The 22,829-nt window shown below is 39.6% G+C and overlaps 1 protein-coding gene across 1 annotated transcript; it reads left to right on the top strand.

Annotated features, from left to right (window-relative positions):
• Positions 1-1,504: 1,504 nt before the first annotated feature.
• PTGES3 (prostaglandin E synthase 3) lies at positions 1,505-21,455 on the top strand. Its single transcript, XM_081309287.1, has 6 exons — positions 1,505-1,628; positions 15,289-15,402; positions 15,550-15,619; positions 16,852-16,950; positions 17,529-17,618; positions 20,413-21,455. Coding segments are annotated over exons 1-6 (678 nt in total). The 5' UTR covers positions 1,505-1,626; the 3' UTR covers positions 20,716-21,455.
• The last annotated feature ends 1,374 nt before the right edge of the window (positions 21,456-22,829 follow it).

Raw genomic sequence — 22,829 nt, 5'->3', positions numbered from 1 at the left:
TCATTACTTTTTGTACTTCCATTATAGCAACCAGTTGATTTTGTATTTTTGTCTTCCTCAAATGGTAGCAGGCTCTTTAGAGTTGCAATATTTAAAACCCTTTTAGTGGGATTTGAGCCTAGGAACCAAGATGCACAGTATCAATACCATAAATACCATAAGTACCATATTAAAAAGACGCCCCAAACCTTGTTTTAAATATTTTTTGGCAGTGCTGGGGGCTGAAATCAGAGTCTCCAGCCTGCCAGGCAAACATATATTAGTCCTGAGCTACATCTCTAGCTCTTTACAATTTTTTTTTTTTTTTAAATACTGGGGAGTGAACCTAGGGGTGCGCCATCATATAGTTTTTTTTAGACATCCCTGTTCCTTTGCAGTTTTTATGTCTCGCTAAGTTGCCGAGGCTGTCTTTGAACTTATGATACTCCTGCCTCAGGCTCCAGACCCACTGGGATTACAGGCTTGCCCCACAGCACCCGGTTTTCCCAGCGTTTTATTGCGCTTTCCCCCAGTCTCCTTGAGTACCGACTACTCCCTTACTCCGGTTAGCCGGCAGCTTTGGTTCTCTTGGTTACTATCCCACACCAGACCTTATCCCAGTGCGTTGCACGAAGACACAGTCCAAGACCTAACAGTTTAAAACAGACGGACAGGTGGGCAGCCGCACCGCAAAGATGTGCGTGGAAACCCCGAGTTTAGTATGAGACTCCCCTCAAATAGCCTTCCTGTCTCACCTACAGCACTCAGGTCTCAAAATAGAGGCCAAAGCCCGCCCCCAAAGGCAAACGCTCCTTCTCAGCCAAAGTCCTCGCACTTTCGCTGCCCTGGACAGTGTCCCCAATCTTCAGAAACCGGCGAGGTGGGCCCAGGCCCTCGATTCTGAATTTAGCCCTTTTCCGCGAATTTCACGAGCTCAGGCTTTTCACATCTTTTTGCGATGGACTGTTTCCTCAGTGGCCTCTTTTATCCACTCAAGAGTAACCAATGCCCCGCTTCACTCGTCTAGTCTCCCAACTTTGCATCCCTGTGCCTTAATCTTACTCTCAGAGCAAATGCAGCCGTTTGGTCAGGGAAATCGCCAAAGGCGCGTGGCCGGGCGGTTAGGCAGCCAACGGTTTTCTAACGCGAGAGGGGAGCGCGGGAGGAGAGGCGGGAACTAGTCAGCCACCCGAGGGGGTGAGAGGGCGAAGGGCGGGGCCCGCGCCGGGAAGGATCGCGAAGGAGCAGGGTGGCCCCGCCCTTTCCGTAGATATCTCTAGAAAGCCGCGCAGGAGCCCGAAAACAAAGACTGCGCACGCGCGACTACAGGGCCCGGGCATTTTGCTGCGTCACCAGCCGCCGCCCGGCCTCACCACCCCTCGCTCACACGCACGCACGTTCATTCTCCGTCCTCGCGCCCCTTTTCCTACACTTTCCTCTTCTCCCCGGTCGAAGAGCCGCTCTCTTCGCGCGGTGCATTCTGGGGATCTAGGTCGAGCCCGCTGCCGCCGTCGCCTAAGGAGAGCGACTGGAGGCCGCGATTGGGGAGAAAACGCCGGAGTCGCCATCGGAGAGGAGCCGATTCCCCAGCCGCCGCCGCCAGAGAGGCCCGCCCACCCGTTCGCCCGTCCCCCTGCCCCGTTCACAATGTGAGTGCGACATCCCGCCGCGGGAAGGTCGCCCGGAGTGAGGCCGAGGCCGCTCTGGGGGCTCCTGAGCTGCCGGGAAGTGGCTCTCTGCCCTCCCCCCTCTTGCGGCCCCTTAGGCTCATTCTCCTCAGTGGGGGCAATCGTCCCTGCCTGGGGGTGGGAGGTCCGGGGATCCTTGTTCCGGTTACCGTTGGCTAGTGGAGGACATTTTTTCCTCCAGATGTCTGCTTCCCCCACCTCTAAACCGTCCCTTAGCGGCCCCGATCCTGGCAGAAAGCTCACTTTTTCCACCTCCTGCCATACGGGTCGCTCGTAACTCTGCTAACTTAGCCCTCGGTCCTGAGCTTCTGTGAGCTTTTGCCGAGCGGGCGCTCTGGAGGCGTGGGCACTGTGGTCCTGCCGCTTCTTCATGCAGCGGCCAGGCCTTGGGTCAAGGGTACCCGTGGTGGGTGCCATCTGAAGCTGATGTTGTTCCTGGTATTGCACCACGCGGCCCTCCGCCGTGAGCGGCAGGTACTGCTAGGCAACTAGAGGGAGGCATGCAGTCTCCACAAGTTACTTCCTCTGTGTCTTGGTTTCTTGAATGTGGGTCCTTCCAGGACGTTTCCTAACTCCAGTTTCTTGAAAATAATGAAGTTTGCCCAAATTCAGCCGCTTCCCTGGGAGCGAGAAGTTACCAGGTCGAGTTGGAAAAATAATGTGTCGACGTTTTTCTGTGTTCCACGTTAAACTTTAAGTGAGGTTACATTATCTTCTTAATGTAAGGATGGAACAGGTAATGTAATTAGCTTTTTAAAGTGCTTAAGTTTATGTTTATTGCAGGTTCGTTGGTAGTGTGTTTTCCTTTGCAGTGCTTGGGATCAAACCCAGGCCCGCACATGGTAGGCAAATGCTTTACCGTTGAGCCACATTCCAAGTTCCAGATAGAGATAGCGATCTTAATTATGACAAAGGAAAACCTCAGAGATTTTAACCAATTAAGAATTCTTGGCACTGTTTTCCAGGCCTTACGTTCTCCTGAAAAGCTTTTAGTTTTTCTTTTTTTTTTTTTTTGAAAGAGTGAGAGGGGAGGGGGAGAGAGAGAGAGAATTTTTAATATTTATTTTAGTTCTCGGCGGACACAACATCTTTGTTGGTATGTGGTGCTGAGGATCTAACCCGGGCCGCACGCATGCCAGGCGAGCGCGCTACCGCTTGAGCCACATCCCCAGCCCCTAGCTTTTAGTTTTTCAAATGTGAGATTTTTATAGTGAGGAGGAGTAACTCAAGTCACTATGGAGAACAATGTTTTTCTATAGAAAGCAATGTACTTTCCAGGGTTTAATTATGTATTTTATAAGGCTAGAAATCTAAATAAGTAAGCTTGAGATACACTGAAGTCAGTTGATGGCTGAGCCTGCCAGGAGAAAACCTTTATTTCTATGAATAAGGGTGAATATCAGAACTTTTCCAGGATTCCCAACTCCCTCCAGAGTGACTTCTAGTAGAGTTTACTTTTGTGTGTGTGTGATGCTGGGGATTGAACCCAGGGCCTTGTGCATTTGAGGCAAGCACCCTACCAATCAAGTTATATCCCCAGCCTCTAGAGTTTACTTTTTAAGAAAATATGCTAATGTAGCCCTGAAACATTAAATTTTGAAGGCAAAAGCAGAAAAGGGGGCTGGGGATATAGCTCATTTGGTAGAGTTCTTGCCTTGAATGCACAAGGTGGTCCTGGGTTCAATCGCCAGCACCACATACAAAAAAATGTAGCAAGGATTCTCAGTCTTTTTTTTGTTTTTTTTTTTAAGGAGAGAGAGAATTTTAATATTTATTTATTTTCTTTTTTAGTTTTTCGGCGGACACAACATCTTTGTTTGTATGTGGTGCTGAGGATCGAACCCGGGCTGCACGCATGCCAGGCGAGTGCGCTACTGCTTGAGCCACATCCCCAGCCCGGGATTCTCAGTCTTAACCCCCATTCTTTTTTTTTTTTTTCTTTCTTTTTTTGGTACCAGGGCTTGAACCCAGGGGTGCTTAACCACTGTGCCACATCCTTAACCCCCCCCCCCCCTTTTTTTTTTTTTTTTTTTTGAGAAGGAACTCCATAAGTTGCTTAGGTCCTTCCTAGTTGCTGAAGCTGCCTTTGATCATTCTGCCTCAGTCTCCTGAGCCTCTGGGATTATAGGCCGGTGCCACTGTGCATGGCTAAAATGCCTTTTATAATTTGAAAAATTATGTAAGAAGGTGAATTTTTGGATAAAGCATAACTAATTTAATAGTAGTCCAGATATCTTTTCATGAAGAATATTGTTTGAAGTGGCTTGATTTAAAACACTTTCTGGACATCAGTTAATAAGTAAAATGTCAAGGTATGTAAATATATGAAAGGTGTAGCAATCAATAGTCCCAAAAGCATTTTCTCCTTACTTTCATATTTGCTCTGTTGAAGAGACCAGGTGTATTTCTTTAAAAGTGCTCAGTATGTGTTGTAAACTCTTAAGGCCATCTTTTTTTTTTTTTTTTTTTTTTTTTTAAGAGGGGAGAGGAGAGAGAGAATTTTTAATATTTATTTTTCAGTTCTCGGCGGACACAACATCTTTGTTGGTATGTGGTGCTGAGGATCGAACCCCGGCCGCACGCATGCCAGGCGAGCGCGCTACCGCTTGAGCCACATCCCCAACCCTCTTAAGGCCATCTTATCCAGCTATTGGCTTAGATGAGTTGAATCTTAGGAGTCAGTTATTTGGATTGGAAGAGACCTGTAATGTTGGTCATAAATTCTACAAAGAATCCATCTGATAAGAGTTTGATTTGTTGATGTCTGTTATGAAGTTGTGGTTTCAGGTGTGTGTGGGGGGGTGGAGGATACTAGGGATTGAACTGAGGGTCACTCAGCCACTGAGCCACATCCCCAGCCCTATTTTGCATTTTATTTATTTATTTAAATGTTTTTAGATATTGATGGACCCTTATTTTATTCATTTATTTGTATGTGGTGCGGAGGGTCACACCCAGTACCTCACACATGCTAGGCAAGTGCTCTACCACTGAGCTACAACCCCAGCCCCTGTATTTTATTTAGAGACAGGGTCTCACTGAGTTCTTAGCACCTCCCTGTTGCTGAGGTTGGCTTTGAATTCAGGATTTTCCTGTCTCAGCCTCCCAAACAGGGATTACAGGCATGTGTCACCATGCCTGGGTGTTAGGAAGTTTTTTAGAGGTGGAGAGATTTATGCTGAAAGTCTTGAGGGTTTGGAATTTTTTTTTTCTCCCTATATAGAAACTTCCTGATTTCCTACTTGAAATTGTTAGATTACAAGTTTTTTCAAGTACTTTATGTGAAAGTCTCCTGATTTCATATCTACCTTGGAGAAGGTTGTTTTGTTTTGTTTTTTCCCCCCCTTTTTTTCTTCTGTGGATTTAACCTAGGGTCTCCATGTTGAACAAGCACTATCTCTGTACTATATCTCTAGCCCTGAAAATTGGAGTTTTAATACATCTCTTCATTTAAGATTTTGCAGGGCTGGGGACATAGCTCAATTATAGAGTGCTTGCCTCATACACAATGTCCTCACATGTTCAATCCCCAGTACCACAGACACACACACACACACACACACACACACACACACAAAAACAAATAAAAAACCTTGGCTGAGGCATGAGAATGACAAGCTTCCAGGCAACTTAGAAACTGCCTCAAGATTTTAAAAATGAATTTAAAAAATAGGGTTGTTGTGTAGCTCTGGTAGAGTGCCCATTTAGCATGGGGGAGGCCTTCGGTTGAATCCCTGCCACACCTCGCCCCCCACACAAAAAGACCTTGCATCAACCTAATGTAGGGAGTGCTACTTTGCACTTCCTTATAAATTATTACCATGTAGGAGCAGTTACCAATGTGTGATGAGCTAGTTTTACTTACTTTTGTGTCTGTGTGTTTCAATACATTATCTGGAAACATACTCTTGACTCTCTGTAATTTTAAAATCTTATTTTGCTATATCACTCAGTAGGATTAAACCCTCCAAATAAAATGATCAGTTTTAGCCTTCAAAATAAATTGTCATACCATATTGTATATGGTTAATTTCTTTAAGGTAGAAAAGAGTAAATGATGTTGGCCTTTGTTCAGTGTTGATTTCCTAACCACTGTAACCTGGCAACTGGATTTTCTTCTTTCTTGCTCAGTTAGACTTTAACTAGAAAACATTAACTAAAAATGACAAAATCACATGCATGCAAAGTGACTGTTTTATTAAGATTGCCCTTTTTAATTTTCGCACTTTAAAAATTTAGATGCCTATATCATTTAGGGGTTTTAGGTAGTTAATGCTATCCCATTTTAGGAAAACATACCTTTGTAATATCAATTGTTTCGAATCAACTTAGTTTTTTTTTTTTTTTTTTTTTTGGTTTTTGGCACTGGGGATTGAACTCAGGGGCATTCGACCACTGAGCCACATCCCAGTACTACCCAGGCTGTTCTTGAACTTGGGGGATCCTCCTGTCTCACCTTACAATAGCTGGAATTAAAGGTGTGCACCTTTGCCCACAGTTTATAGTTTTTGTTTTTGTTTTGGTGCCTGGACTGAACCCAGGAGCACTTAGCCATTGAGCCACATGGCCAGCCCCCTCCCCCTGCCTTTTTGGTACCAGGAATTGAACTTGGGGGGATTGACTACTGAGCTACACCCCCAGCCCTATTTTGTATTTTTAGAGACAGGGTCTCACTGAGTTGTTTAGCACCTTACTGTTGCTGAGGCTGGCTTTGAACTCCTGATCCTCCTTCCTTGGCCTCTGGAGCTACTGGGATTACTAGCCAACCCTTTTTATTTCAAGACTGGTTCTTGCTAAATTGCTTAGGGCTTCACTAAGTTTTGAAGCTGCCTTTGAACTTGTGATCCTCCTATCTCAGCCTTGGATTACTTACAGGCATCACCCACTGTATCTGGCCTCATCTGAGTTCTTAAATGGAGAATTGTTGCATCCAGTAAATTTCACTATCGAAATACAGAGTGCGTTGTATTAAACTTTTTTGTTTACTGTGTGGATAGATTGTGATAGATTTTACAGATTTGTTTATATATTTTGGTATTGGGAATTGATTCCAGGTGTGCATAACCACTGAGCCATATTCCTACACACACACACACACACACACACACACACACACACACAAACACCCTTTTTATTTTTTGGAGACAGTTTTTCCAGATTGCTTTGGGCTTCACTTTGTTGAGACTGGCCTCAAACTTGATAAAACTAAAGTATGTGGCTGGGCACAGTGGCACATGCCTGTAATCCAGTGGCTCAGGAGGCTGAGACTGGAGGATTCTAAGTTCAGAGCCAGTTTCAACAACTTATCGAGGCCCTAAGCAACTCAGTGAGACTTTGTCTAAATAACATTTTTAAAAGGCTGGGTACAGGCTGGGGTTATAGCTCAGTTGGTAGAGTGCTCGCCTAGCATGCATGAGGCACTGGGTTCCATCCTCAGCACCACATTTTTTTAAAAAATGGTATTGTGTTCATCTACTATTTAAAAAATGAAATAAACAAAAAGGCAGGGGATGTGGCTCAGTGGTTAATTGCCCCTGGGTTCAGTCCTCCGACCAAAAAATAAAGTATATGAAGTTGTATACTGGTAGGGAATGAATGTATTATGCCTCCAGTGTCTTATATGTTTAAATATCTAAATAAAATTATTGGGGCTGGGATTGTAGTTCAGTGGTAGAGCACTTGCCTAGAACCTGTGAGGCACTGGATTTGATTCTCAGCGCCACATTCAGAAAAAAAAAGATATTGTGTCCATCTACAAACAAAAAAGCATTTCTTCAAGAAAATGAAGTTACTATCTAAGTACTTAAAACCAATTAGATTGTTAAAGTACATCACTTACTTTTCATCAATAAAGATAAACTAAACTAAGCCAGGAGTAAAACGCTCTTTTTTTTTTTTTTTTAGTTGTAGATGGATAGAATGCCTTTATTTTATTTATTTTTTATGTGGGGCTAAGGATTGAACCGAGTGCCTCACATGTGCTAGGCAGGTGTTTTGCTACTGAGGCCAAGCTTATCTACTCAAAGTATGTAAGAGGATCCCAAGGTTAAGGCCAGCCTCAGCAATTTAGCCAGAGCTATTTCAAACTGAATGATTAAAAAGGGTTGGGGTTGTAAATCAATAGTAGAGCACTGGTGGATTCAGTCCCCAGTGCCATGAAAGAAAGTCTCTGAGAAAGCCATGCATATCTCTTCAAGTTGCTTAGCACCTTGCGATGTTGAACTCCCAATACTCCTGCCTCAGCCTCCCAAACCGCTGGGATTATAAGCCTGCACCATCATGCCTGACTACCCTTTTTATTTTGAGACTGTGTCTTCCTAAATTGCCCAGGCTGGCCTCAAACTTGATCCTCCTGTCTCAGCCTTCCAAGTCACTATAGATACTGGTGTGCATCACCATGCACAACTGAACAATTGTATTAAATGACCATTTTTGCTGTTTTCTCCAGTGCATCTGACTACGGATTAAGATGCTAATGTTTGGTAATTAGATGATAACATGCTATTTTTTTTCCACAGTGATTTTGAGTAAGAATCCCAGTATTGTAACGATGTACCATATTTGTATATGTAGAAAATTTGATTTGTTTATCTATTTCAACATTTTGCATTTTTAAAAATATTTTTTCAGTTGTCAATGGACGTTTATTTTATTTATTGATATGTGGTGCTGAGAATCGAACACAGTGCCTCACACATGCTAGGAAAGTGCTCTGCCACTGAGCCACAACCCCAGCCCTGATTTGTTTATTTTTATTTTAGTTTTTAATTGACATGTAATTATGTTGATGGGGTGCAATGTGATTTTTTTTTTTTTTTTTTTTTTTTTTTTTTTTTTGGTGGTGTTGGGGAACTAGGGATTAAATTCAGGGGCACTCACTCAACCACTGAGCCATGTCCCCAGCCTTTTTTTTGTATTTTGTTTAGAAATAGGATCTCATTGAGTTGCTTAGTACCTCACCTTTGTTGAGGCTGGCTTTGAACTCGGGATCCTCCTGTCTCAGCCTCTCGAGCCACTGGGATTACAGGTGTGTGCCACCACACCTGGCTTAAATTTATTTTAGATGTGCACAATGGTGTAATTTTTTTTCAGAAAATGTTTTTGTCAATGGACTTTTATTTTTATTTCCTTGTATGCAGTGCTAGAATCGAACCCAGTGCCTCGCACTTGCTAGGCAAGAGCTCTACCACTGAATCACAACTCTAGCCCCTTAGAGTGTATTTTGACACAGAGTGTATTTGGGCACAGTGGCCCAAATTTATTTTAATTAGGAGTATAATTTATTTTAATTAGGATCCTGTTCTTGTGGTTAGAAGCCTTGATTTGAGGGCTGAGGTTGTAGCTCAGTGGTAGACTGCTTGCCCAGTATGTATGAGGTACTCAGTTCAATGCACAACATCACATAAAAAATAATAATAAGGGGCTGGGCCTGTGACTCAAGAGTAGAGTGCTTGCCCAGCATGTGCAAGGTGTTGGGTTCCATCCTTAGCACCACATAAAAAAATAAATAAATAAAATAAAGGTATTGTGTTCATCTACAACTAAAAATGCCCTTGATTTGTAATGAAACTTATCTGGACACTGCTGTAAAAAGAAAGATTTTAAAAATAGCTGAGGGGATAACTAAAATGATGAGGAATTCTGTGTGAAGAAAAATCTACATGTATATATGTATATTAGGTTGTGCTTAATGTATTTCAGTGAGTCAGATTTACTTGAGTTATGATGGTAACTAAGATTTATAAGCCTTTTATATTCTGAAAAAAAGTAATATATATATTATATAAATATATATTTGCCTTATGTAGGATATTGAACTCAGGGGTGTTTTGTCCTTATTGTTGGAGGTAGCGACAAATTATATGCTGTAGCATTCTGTTACATCCAGTATTCCTTGAGGATGGAACCCAGGGCTTTGTACATATAGTTGAGTGCTTTATCACTGAGCTGTATCCCATACTCAGCCCTGTTTTGTTTTGTTGAACCCAGGTGCACTTAACTACTGAGCCACATCTCCAGCCCTTTTTATTTTTTGTGACAGTCTTGCTTAGTTGCTTAAGACCTTGCTGAATTGCTGAGTCTGGCTTTGAGCTTGGTGGTCCCCCTGCCTCAGCTTCCCAAGCTGCTGAGATTAGAGGCATTTAGCTTCCTTGGGGCATCTATTTTTAAACTGTGGTGCTTGTAATTTTCTACACATTAGGATTAAAAGCTACCTGATTAAGACCTATAGGAAAGAATTTCAGGCTACGAAAAATTTAGTTCCTTCATTTGACATTGGATAGCCCTAGTACTGAGCTTAGAAATGCTGGTCAGAAGATCATGAAATGTCCCATTGGATTTGCTTTATTTTGTTTTTCTCTAAGTAGTGGACTTACATAGTATATGGAGAGGTATAAACAATTGTTTTTTTTTTTTTTTTTAATGAGAGAGGAGAGAGAGAATTTTTTTTTAATATTTATTTTTTAGTTATTGGCGGACACAACATCTTTGTTTGTATGTGGTGCTGAGGATCGAACCCGGGCCGCACGCATGCCAGGCGAGCGCGCTACCACTTGAGCCACATCCCCAGCCCTATAAACAATTTTTATATCTGTGTTAAAGTGAATTTGTAGATTGGCACTGGTGTGAATTTTGCCAATGCTAATAAAAAGGCTCAAGATCAGGTGTAGGCATTCAGTCCCCTTTCCCTGAATTGTATGTATCTTTATCTCAATTTTATTTTCAGCAACCACTGAAAAATGTAGAAGCCATTTTTGTCTTGGCCTTACCCCGTGGCTTAAATAATTTAAATTTCTTTATTGCCTAGGAAATTATTGTATTAGTTTGATATGGCTGCCATAATAAAGTATCACAGACTGGGTGACTTAAACAACAGTTTATTTCCTCACTATTATGGTAGTCCAAGATTAAGATTGTCAACAGGGATAGTTTCTTCTGAGGCCTCTCTCCTTGCCTTTCTGGTTGCCATCTTTTGTGTTTCTCTGTAATTGCATGTGTTTTAATCCCTTCTTATAAGGGTATTTCTTTTTTCTTTTTTTTTTTTTTTAAGAGAGAGTGAGAGAGGAGAGAGAATTTTTTTTTTAATATTTATTTTTTTAGTTCTCGGCGGACACAACATCTTTGTTGGTATGTGGTGCTGAGGATCGAACCGGGGCCGCACGCATGCCAGGCGAGCGCGCTACCGCTTGAGCCACATCCCCAGCCCGGTATTTCATTTTTGGATCAGAACCTACTCCAAGATCATGTTTTCACCTAATTACCTTAAAAAAAAAAGCCAGGCCTGGTGGCTCATGCCTGTAACCTAGTAACTCAGGAGGCCAAGACAGGAGAATCAGGAGTTCAAAGCCAGCCTCAGCAACTGCAAGGTACTAAGCAACTCAGTGAGACCCTGTCTCTAAATAAAATACAAAATAGAGCTGGGGATGTGGCTCAGTGGTTGAGTACCCCCAATTCAATTCCCAGTACCACCTCCCACTACAAGAAAAAGAAGAAAATTTTTCTCCAAATATAGTTAGTTTCTTAGGTGCTTGGGATTAGGACTTCTCATATATATAATGTATACACACATACGTGTGTGTGTGTGTGTGTGTGTGTGTGTATATGTATATATATTGGGGGTGGTGCTGCTGGAGATTGAACCCAGGGTCTTGTGCATGGGAGGTAAGCACTCTACCAACTAAGCTATATCCCCAGCCCTGGACTTCATATATATTTAGGGGAAGAGCAATTCATCACATAATGGTGATACAAATATATAGATTACTTGGTGTGAATCTGAGGAAAGTAGATGGATTCTTTCCTTGTTCTGGTGTCTTTAATATGAACAGAAATTGGACATAACTTTCCTATGTTCATATATAATATAGGACCAGTATAACTCCATATATGTGTAGCTGCAGGAGAGGGATGGTATATGTTTGTGTGTGTGTGTGTGTGTATATATATGTATATATATATAATGTCAAAATATATTCTATTTTCAAGTGTAACTAAAAATGACATAAAAATTGTGGCTCAGTGGTAGAGTACTTGCCTAGCATGTGTGAGGCACTGGGTTCGATTATCAGTTCTACATATTAAAGAAAAGTAAAAAAAAAAAAAACATACACACAAATCCAAACAAACTGAAGAGCTGAAAAATTCAGTTTAACCAGGCTACTCCTAGAGGTCTTTTTTTTTTTTTTTTGGTGTGTGTGCACTAGTGATTGAACCCAGGGATGTTCAACAACTGAACCAGTCACCAGTCTTTTTTTTGAGACAGGATCTCAACTGAGTTGCTGAAATCCTTACCAAATTGCCGAGGCTGGCTGTGAACTTGTGATCCTCTTGCTGCAGCCTCCCAAACTGCTGGGATTATAGGCATGCATTGCCATGCCAGGCCCATTTTTTATTTTGAGACAAGAGTCTTACTAAGTTTCTTAGGATCTAACTAAATTGTTGAAGCCAGCTTTCTTTTTCTTTCTTTTTTTATGTTTATTTTTATGTGGTGCTGAGAATTGAACTCAGTGTTACACACATGCTAGGCAAGAGCTCTGTTACTGAGCTACGACCCCAGCTTTGAAGTTGGATATCCTCAGCCCCCCAGGCTGCCAGGATTACAGGCATGCACTACCACTCCTCTTTAATCACCCTCCCCTTAAATTTTTTTTTTATTTTTAGTTACACGTGACAATAAAGTCAATTTTGATACGAGTATATTCTAATTAGGATCCTAGTCTTGTGGATATGCATGATCTACAGGCTCTTAATATACAAATCTCTTAGTTAGCTGTTTTGTAGTCGAGCAATTTTTTAATTACATGATGGTCAGGATTTGTAAGTAGCCTGAAAGAACTGGTTTATGGAATCATTTAACATGTTCCTTTGCCTCATATTTCATCTAAGCTGGAATTAAGTTAAGGTTGGTTGGTTGGTTGGTTGATTCTTGTATTTATTTCGGGTATTGGGGATTGAACCCGGGATTCACACATGGTTGGCAAGTGCTCTTTTGTTTGTGCTTACCTGCATCCCCAGCTCCAGTAGTCATTCCTTTGTGTGCTCAAATGGCCTCTTGGTAATGGAAGGAACTTTATGTTGCTTCTTGTTTTTAATTTTGCATGAGGGGGATTGAGCCTAGGGCACTATATCACTGAGCTACATGCCCAGTCTTGTTTTTTGTTTTGAGACAGGATCTCACTAAGGGGCCTCAGTTTGCCTCTTGCTTCATTCAGCCTCCTGAGTTGCTGGGATTACAGGTGTGCACCACTATGTCCAGCTGTTGTCTCCTATTTTGAATGACCTCATGTTCTTCAAAGCTTCATTTGGGCTGGGCACAATGGTGCATACCTGTAATTCCATTGGCTCGGATGCTTAGGCCAGAGGATCAAGAGTTCAAAATCAGCTTCAGCAACTGCAAGACACTAAGCAACTCAGTGAGACCCTGTCTCTAAATAAAATACAAAATAGGGCTGGGGATGTGGCTCAGTAGTCAGTGCCCCTGAGTTCACTCTCCAATTACCCACCCCACCCACCCCCCCAAAAAAAAAAAAGTTTTATTTGTGCAAAATGTCCCAAGTTCATATGTCCCACCTTAGATCTGGCATCAGCCATTTATGTAAAGGAACTCTGAGCTATACCAACACCTCCTCCCTAGTCCCTAGGTAGCAAGTATTTTCAGTTAACCACAACTCATTACCATATATAAAGTACATTGTGTCTATAAGAAAAATAGAAATAATATGTGGTCTATTGAAGAAATAAATCATTGAATCAGCATGCTAACATTCTAAGTTATAATTCCCTATTCCACAGAAGTTTGGTTAGATCTTTTAAAGATAGCATCCTGGGGGCTGGGGTTGTGGCTTAGTGATAGTATGCTTGCCTAGCACGTGTGAGGCTCTGGGTTTGATCCCTGGCCCCACATAAAAGTAAAATAAAGGTATTGTGTCTACCTAGAACTAAAATAATAAATAAATAAATTTATATTTTAAAAGCATCTTGCAGGGCTGGGGATATAGCTCTGTTGGTAGAGACCTTGCCTTGCCTTACATTGCACAAGGCCCTGGGTTCAGTCCCCAGCACCACCCACACACACACACACAAAATCTTGCTGTATTGCCCAGGCTGGTCTCAATTTTCTGGGTTCTATTCATCCTGCTACCTCAGCCAGCAGGGTAGCTGGAACTACAGGCCTGCATATAGGCAGGGAGGTGCTTGATTTAAAGGGTTAGGAATTTCAAAGTTTGGAATCAGCTGTCTTGATTTATGACTAAGATTTGAATATATTACTCCCACTTTTTGGGAGGAGTAACTGAAGACTGAACCCAGGGGCACTTTACTACTGGGCTGCATCTATAGTCCTTTTTAATTTGTATTTTGAGACAAGAGTCTCAAAGTACAAAGAATTCAGTAATACAAATAGTTGAAATTGATGTGGTTCTATCTCCTGTCATCTTTTTAGCTCATTCTTTAGATTCAAATGTTGTTCTGTGCCTTTAAATATGTTTAAGAATTTTATCTTTCCCCAATACTGAGGGCTGAATCTAGGGTCTTTTGTTTGCACTCTATCATTGAGCTATTTCCCCAGTCTAGTTGTTTCTGTGCCCCCCAGTACTATAGATGGAACCCAGAGGTGCTCTAGCACCGAGCTACATTCCTCAGCTCTTTATATTTTGAGACAGGGTCTCAGTAAAATTTCCCAGGCTGGCCTCAAATATCTGCCTCAGCCTCTCTTGAGTCATCAGGATTACAGAATTATAGGTGTGTGTGCCCTAGGAAGGTTGATGTCCTTCTGAAACTGAACGTTGTTAGAGCTCTGTTTTACCTTGGAATATAGTAGTTGTTGTACCAGGGATTGAACCCAGGTATGCTTAACCACTGAGCCACATACCTAGCCTGTGTATGTTTTTACTTTGAGACAGGGTCTTACTAAGTTGCTGAGACTGGCTTTGAATTTGTGATACTCCTTCCTCCGCCTCCGAGTCCCTGGGGTTACAGGTGTGTGCCACCATGCTCTGCTACTTCATGAATCATTTTAGTGAACTATCATGGTTATGCAGGACAATATTTTTTGTTAATTTTTATTTATTTATTTATTTTTCAGTTTTCGGTGGACACAACATCTTTATTTTTATGTGGTGCTGAGGATTGAACCCAGCGCCCTGCGCATGCCAGGCGAGTGCATTACCACTTGAGCCACATCCCCAGCCCTTGTTATTGTTAATTTTTAAAACAAAGGTACATGTTTCTTATTCTAGTGATTGGGACACTGAGGCAAGAGGATCAAAAGTTCAAGCTAGACTGAGCAGTTTTTTGAGAGCTTCAGGAACTTAGATCTTGTCTCAAAATAAATAAGGGCTGGGCATTATGGCACATACTTATAATCCCAGCAATTTAGTAAGGCCTTCAGTAATTTAGTGAGACCCTGTCTCAAGATAGAGCAGGGCTGGAGATGTGGCTAAATGGTTAAGCATCCCTGGGGTCAATCCCTGGTACCAAAAAAAAAGCGTTTAAAATTATAGTAAATTGCCTCAATAGTATCAGAAAGAATAGAGAAATGTATTACTTATGTACTAAACTTTGGGTGTTAAGTAAATATCGTTAGGAGTTCCAGCTTAACTTTAATTTTTTTTTCTCTTTGTAGGCAGCCTGCTTCTGCAAAGTGGTACGATCGAAGGGACTATGTCTTCATTGAATTTTGTGTTGAAGACAGTAAAGATGTTAATGTAAATTTTGAAAAATCCAAACTTACTTTCAGGTAAATTGCTATTTTACAACATCCGATTAAAAATTTATTTCAGACAAATAAATAAGTGGCTTGTATGTTTTCTTTTTTTTTTTTTTCAAAACAGTTGTTACTAATCTTTGAAGAGGCTTATTTCTTTTTTTCTCTTTTTTTATACAGTTGTCTTGGAGGAAGTGATAATTTTAAACATTTAAATGAAATTGATCTTTTTCACTGTATTGATCCAAATGTAAGTAGTCTTAATGTTTTTATCGTGATTTAAATGGTAGAGAAATGGACAACATACTTCAAGTGTTCTAAGATGTTAATTTTTTAACAGTTCAAAGTCTTAACTTTATATAGCAATATCTTTCTCCTTTTTCTGCTTATTTTTGATCATGCTATGGTACTTGGACTTGGCAGCAGTCTTGAGGCTTATCTAAGAATAGAATCTTTAAATCGTTCTGTGGTAATGCCATATTTAGTCAAGTCCTTTTTTTAAATTCATTTATTCATTCATTCATCTATCTATCTATATTTATTTATTTAATATGTTGCTGAGGATGGAACCCAGTTCCTCACACGTTTGGGGAAAGTGCTCTACCACTGAGCTATAACCCCAGCCCTTTAGTCAATTCTTAAAGGTTTTATTTATTTTATTTTTTTTTAAATATTTATTTATTTTAGTTATCGGCGGACACAACATCTTTGTTTGTATGTGGTGTTGAGGTTCGAACCCGGGCCGCACGCATGCCAGGCGAGCGCGCTACCACTTGAGCCACATCCCCAGCCCCTTAAAGGTTTTATATCACCTTGTGCAGGCAAGGAAAAAAATAATGCCAGATTAAACTAGAATTGGGGGGCTTCTTCTCAACCCCCAATTGGATAGTTTTGAATTTTTCTTTTTTAAATATTTTTTTAAGGTATAAAGGGATACACAATATCTTTGTTCATTTTATTTATCTATTTATTTATATATTTATGGTTGTAGATGGACACATTGCCTTTATTTATTTATTTTTATGAGGTGCTGAGGATCGAACCCATTGCTTCACACATGCAAGGCAAACGCTTCCATCGAACCATAGGCCCCCCCCAATATCTTTGTTTATTAATTTATGTTTTTTTTAATGTATTGAGGGTCGAACCAGTGCCTCACACATGCTAGGCAATTGCTCTGGGACTGAGCTACAGCCCTAGCCCCTAGTTTTGAAAATTTTAGCTGTCAACGGCCTGCCTCTTCAAGTCTGGAGAATATTTAGGCTAAGAAATGAAAAAAGGAGAGGTGAGAGCCAAGTGATGGTAAGTGCCTATAAACCCACTTACTCCTAAGACTGAGGAAGGATCATTAGATACTGAGGACCAGCCTGGGCAACAGTAACTATAGGCCTGTCTCAAAAAAAAATAAAATAAATAAAAATAAAACAGGCTCCTTTAGTGATACTGAAGTAATAAATGGTTTGATGGTGCTTTTGTTTTTAGGATTCCAAGCATAAAAGAACGGACAGATCAATTTTATGTTGTTTACGAAAAGGAGAGTCTGGCCAATCATGGCCTAGGTTAACAAAAGAAAGGGCAAAGGTAGGTTTTTCATTTTCTTAAAGTTAATATTTTAAATAATGAAGGATAACACTTATTTTTATTTCAAAGCTAAATATAAAAGCTCATAGTCTTTTTTCCTCTAACACCAAATGTCATTAGAAAATCAATTTTCTAGTTGATGTAGAATCTTCTGCATTCAAGAAAAGACTTTGGGGCTGGGCATGTACTTGAGTGGTAGAAAGTATGTTTTGCATGCACAAGATCCTTACTTTAATCCCCTGTACCATAAATGGTGGGAAGGCACATAGATAAATAGACATTGCATAGGAGAAGCCTTTGTAAATTACTTGATTATAACGTGGGAATCTGGTTTGGTCACTGCAAAAATGAATTATTCAAGTATGTGCAAATTGTTCTACCAGTTAATTTTGTTTTTTTTAAAAAGTTAGGTTTAACCACTGAACCCTGTTGATTTGATGGGGATTTTTCTATTTTTGTTTGGGTTTATGTGTGCACACACATGCCTGCACCCAAAGTAGATGTGAGCCTGAAGTTCAAAACATGTCTTGAGGTGCAAATTAACCTAATCATAGGGTGTTATTTGTATTGATCTATAGCTTAATTGGCTTAGTGTGGACTTCAATAATTGGAAAGATTGGGAAGATGATTCAGATGAAGACATGTCTAATTTTGATCGTTTCTCTGAGGTAAGTTCTTTTAAATGCATTCTCTAATTCCCTACCCCCAGTAAAGTTTTACATAGTCATTTTAATTTGATTTTAAGCACCTAGTGGAATTCAAGATAGGCATTTTCAAGACCATTCTTTGGTAACACCAGATAAGATCTCAACAATAATAATTTAATCTTAAATCTTAAGTTTTTTAAAGATTAGGTTCTCAAGTTGATGTGTAAAGACAATATATACACTATACAGTCAATCAAGCACAGCTAGTTAGTTACTCTAGCATTAAAATGGATTTTTTTTTAAGCATGAATGCAGTACCCATTGCTTGTATTTTAGAGCTACATAGTACAGATATAAATAATTAAACCAAGAATCATGGTGCCTTTTTCACTCTGAGATGTGTGTAGGGTCATTGTTGCTTTTCAAGACCAGGGAGAAGGGCCTTAATAGAGCCTGTTTTTGTGGCTAGGGATAGGGAATGCTGGGGATCCAACCCAGGGCCTTATGCAGGCTGTGTGCTACACAAGCATTCTACCACTGAGATATACCCACATCCATGCTAGTCCTTGCTCTTCTGTTTTCTAAGGTGTCACATTACCATGGCAAAATTAAAAAAAAAAAAAATCTAATCACTGGTGGGTAGAATAGACCTTCCCAAACGTGCTAAAACAATTATGATTAGAAAAGAGAATATTAGTGCTAGGGATATAATTCAGTGGTAGAGTGCTTGCCTAACATTCAATTCCCAGCACCATAAAAGAAAGAATCGATTTGCAAATTCATCTGCAATTTGAAATTTTTTAACCAACAAGATTTTATTTGCATTTCTTTTATGAAAATTGTTGTTTATGAAAAAGTTGTTTCCAGATTCTGAGTATTTGACTACTTAAATTTAACATCTCACATGACAATGGCACCTTGTTTCAACAGGAGGGGAGGATAGTGGTTTCATGTGTTAAGTGCTATATCTCTTGTGCCATTGTACCCTCAATACTTACCATTGGGCGTGGCACATTTTGAGCATTTTTCCTGCTCAAAAATAATAATAGAAGCATTCAACAGAGCCCTCAACAGTATGGAAACTTTTACTACAAGTTATTCATGTCATTCAAGACCAGATTGTGCCAGATGTGGTTGGTACATGCTTCTAATGCCAGCTAATGAAGGCTGGGGTAGTAAGGATTGAGTTTGAGTTCAGCCTGGGCAACACAGTAATACGCCTTCTAAAAAAAAAACAGACACCAATGAATAGGTTGCAGAGAAATTTTATACTGAGATTTGACTAGGGGTTCTCTGTGTTTGTTATCTATTTATTTATTTATTTTTGTGGTACTGGGGATTGAACCCAGGGCTTGGGCAAACTAGGCAAGTACCACAACTGAATCACACCCCTATCTTGTGGCCCCCTTTTGTATGTGAGATTTAATGCAGGGACGCTTATCCACTGAACCCCATCCCCATCCGTTTTCATCTTTTATTTTGAGTCAGGATCTTGCTTACCCCTTTTATTATTGATGTTAAAGATAATTTAACATGGGATCTGTCTCAAGTTTGTTTATGTGCCAAACAGTACTAACTGTAGGCACATGGTATATAGCAGATCTCTGAAATTTGGTTGATTTTGTTTATATAGCTGGAACTTCATAACTATTGAACAGAAACTTAATCATTTTCTCCCCACACCCACCCCCAGCTCCTAGCTCTTCCTGTGCGTTTGAAGACTTAAAGACACCTAATATAAGCAGAATCATTCAATATTTGACCTGTGACTGCTTGCTTTATTTAATAAAATGTCCTCCATGGTCATCCATGTTGCATGAGGCAGGGTTTCCTCTTTGGTGTCTGTGGTGGTAGGAATCAAACCCAGGACCTTGTGCATGTTAACAAGCATGCATTCTCACTGAGCTATGCCCCTGCCAGAATTTCCATCTTTGTTAAGGTTGAATACATTACATGGTATGTATGACTTAAGCTTAATCACCCTTCCAGTTGTAAAAACTGGGTAAGCATATAATTGAATATTTTCAAGTTTACATTTTTGTTTACAAAGTTATACATGGCTATTTACATAATTTTATTTTTTTAAACTTAAATATTACATAAAACTTAATTTATGGAGAAAAGTCCCTGTGGTAATAAGTTGTTTACTGTTGGACTATCTGTGTATCTTAAAGTAATATACTTCTTAAATTTATATCAACTAAAGATGGGAAATTACTGCTTCATGTAAGTATGCTCAATTGTTAGTCCCAGTTTATTGTAATTCAAGAGCATTTTCCACAATTTGTACCTCTCAAGTTATGTGGTGTCTTCATAGTTACTGTTCATCTTTTGTTTAATATTCAGGCCTTCTGTACAAATTAACCATCTTAAAGGCTTGATTTTAAATCATTTTATCGGTTCTTTACAACACAGTTAACACCATAATGAGAATACAACAATCTACATGCCAAGTAGCTTAATACACAGAGCTTTACAGTTTTAATGAATCTCATCCTTTTCCTGCACCACTAAACACAGATTTTTGATGGTCTATTTCTCCTTCATATATGGGGTGTCTTGCTGAATGAATTTTAACAACCTCACTTTTCTTCAGGGAGAACCTAGGCTTAATTTTTCTTCAAGTTCTGACAGTTTTGTGAAATTACCTAAAAAATATACCTTTTCCAGAAAGGCAAGGGTCTTAAGATGCTTCTGCATTTTTCATTTGTGGAAACCTGTGAGAAAGACTTTAGATTTATTCTGGAGTGTGCAGCCTAATAATTAGGACTTAATTTAACATCATTTTTAAAACTAACTTTTACACTTCAAATAGATGATGAACAACATGGGTGGTGATGAGGATGTAGATTTACCAGAAGTAGATGGAGCAGATGATGTAAGTCTACAAATGCTTTTTTTTTCTGTTTACTTTAATAGTGAGAAGCAATGCATTTATAGGTTGTTTTATATAGACTCAAGGTTGCTTTTTTTCTTTCTTTTTGGTTTTCAAAAAAAATACATAGGGAAAAAGCAGGTTTTAAAAATGTGCCCATTTTTGATAGATGGGTACCTACTAGGGAACTGGTGTTTGTGGACCATTCCTAAGGGGCTGGATTTCATAAGAATCATTGCGTAGCCTCATATAGTTTATTCAATTAAGAGTAAGTTTAGGGTAGAGTGCTATTATGCACCCCTGAAGTACCAGAGACTTAGGAGGCTATAGCAGGAGGATCACAAGTTCAAGGTCAGCCTCCACAATTCAGTGCGCCCTTTAGCAACTATGAGGCCCTGTCTCATAAATAAATAAAGAGGCTGGGGATGTAGCTCAGTTAAATCCCCAATACATGCATCCCCCCCAAAAATAAGTTTAGGGATTACTTAATCTGATTAAGAATGCAAATTAAATAGGTATAAAAGTAAAGAGACGGACATTATAAATCTGTAAGAGGAAAATATACTAATTAGACCATTTTCTCAACTTCTGGCATTCTGTTGATATTTAGAAAATTATTCAATATAGTTTGGAAAATATTTTAATTTTAATATCTAGAACTAAAATTTGTTTTCATTGACCGTTGTATTGAGCCATTTTTCTTTTCATCGAATGCCAAGAGAGAAGAGGACAGTTTATGGAAGAATTCAAAGGGTGTGCTAAAGTCTCACCAGGAAGCACACACCAATTTTTACAGAAAGTTAGATCCTCTGCTGTACATCCATTCTCCTTAGTAAGCCAGTATACCTTAAGTTCACTGATTAAATTCCTCTATTCAATATAACTGTATCTTTGGAACTTTAGTTAAATAAAGTGCTTTGGCTTCTTCAGCTAAACTGCTTAGATAATGGGATTATTTGACCAGCTGGGTAACTTTTTTTCTATTTCTCATTCTATAGGATTCACAAGACAGTGATGATGAAAGTAAGTATTTTCATGAAAAGTATGTTTATACAGTGATGTTTCATGTCAAAGGCCAAACTTTCAAAGTAGAGATGTCAGCTTGGTAATGGTTTTTGGTAGAAAAATGAAGTTTTATGGCATTGAATAAATAGCCAAGGTAGAAAATGTCAATAATTTGAGCTAGTGACAAGCAGTTACTCACTAGGCTGAAACTTTTTAATTCTATTTTGGCTGCTTTTCCTATAAAAATAATATCAGTACATTGTTCCCTTGTGATTTATACTAATGTTTTAAAACTCCTTTCAGAAATGCCAGATCTGGAGTAAGGAATATTGTCGTCGCCTGGATTTTGAGAAAGAAAATTACTTCTTCACAAGATTTCATAATTGAGAAAATTCCTGAGTTATAGCTCTAAAGGCAGATGCTGTATTTGCCTCCTTTAACCCATTTTTCAACCTGTTTTTTCCCCCCTTTTTTAAAGGCTTCACTAAGGGTTGATAATGTACCATTGTATGGGGCAAATTTAAGTCAGCTAAGGCACTATCCTTATTATGCATGAACATTTCCCAGACTTCCATGAAGCTGTTGAGGTCCTAGGCAATTGATAACAGCAGTTGTGATAAGTAAAAACATTTCACCTGTCTCCTTTACTTTATAATATAATTACTGACATGATAGGAAGCTCTCAGCTTAGGGAAAGATAACTAAATTTTAGGTTTTAGGATATGGACTCAAGAGTGGCTGAAACAAATTGGCTGACATCTTAAACTGATAACCTGCCTTTCCTCTGGTGTACCCTACAGGATTGTTACACTAAAGTTTATTTTTCAGAAAATTTACTGCATATTATTGTATGTAAGTGATTACTTGTCAGTGTTCCAGATGTATCTTAGCTAAAACTAGTGAATGCCCTTAACTTAGATGGTTTTTGAAGCCTATACATTTGGTATTGTTTGGCCCTTAAGCTTTTACATCTCTTAGCATGGAGGACGAAGAAAGCTGTACATTGTTGCTTGAGAGTCTGTACATTTAGACCAGATTTGTATTTGCACTGTCAGTATGGCAAATGAGTGAAAAAATGTTAATACACTATTGGATTTTTTTTATTTCTTTTTTTTTTTTAAATTCAGCTTATCTGGCTGAAAACCTCAATTTATGTTCATGACAGTGGGGATTTTTTTAAATGTCTACATTCTTTCTAATAAACTGTTGGAAGACTTCTTGGCTGTCCTTTTAAGTGTCTGGTTTACTGTAAATTCATGTATTTACCATTTACTGGAATTTGAGTTTTTATTTCTGAGGAAGAATTTGGGGCTGTTTTTCTGTTTGGGGAAAAAAAAGAGGCTTGCTGTAAT

Source organism: Spermophilus citellus (genome assembly GCF_964194105.1).
Source record: "Spermophilus citellus genome assembly, chromosome: 10".
NCBI classification, from domain to species: domain Eukaryota; kingdom Metazoa; phylum Chordata; class Mammalia; order Rodentia; family Sciuridae; genus Spermophilus; species Spermophilus citellus.
Note: the sequence above shows the minus strand (reverse complement) of the source record. Positions and strands in the feature narration are given on the sequence as shown.

What these genes read in the sequence shown, in the direction of transcription:
- PTGES3 (XM_081309287.1), top strand. An exon ending in TTCACTGTATTGATCCAAAT is followed by an intron (nt 15,620 to 16,851) that starts GTAAGTAGTCTT and finishes TTTTGTTTTTAG; the next exon opens with GATTCCAAGCATAAAAGAAC. An exon ending in TAACAAAAGAAAGGGCAAAG is followed by an intron (nt 16,951 to 17,528) that starts GTAGGTTTTTCA and finishes ATTGATCTATAG; the next exon opens with CTTAATTGGCTTAGTGTGGA.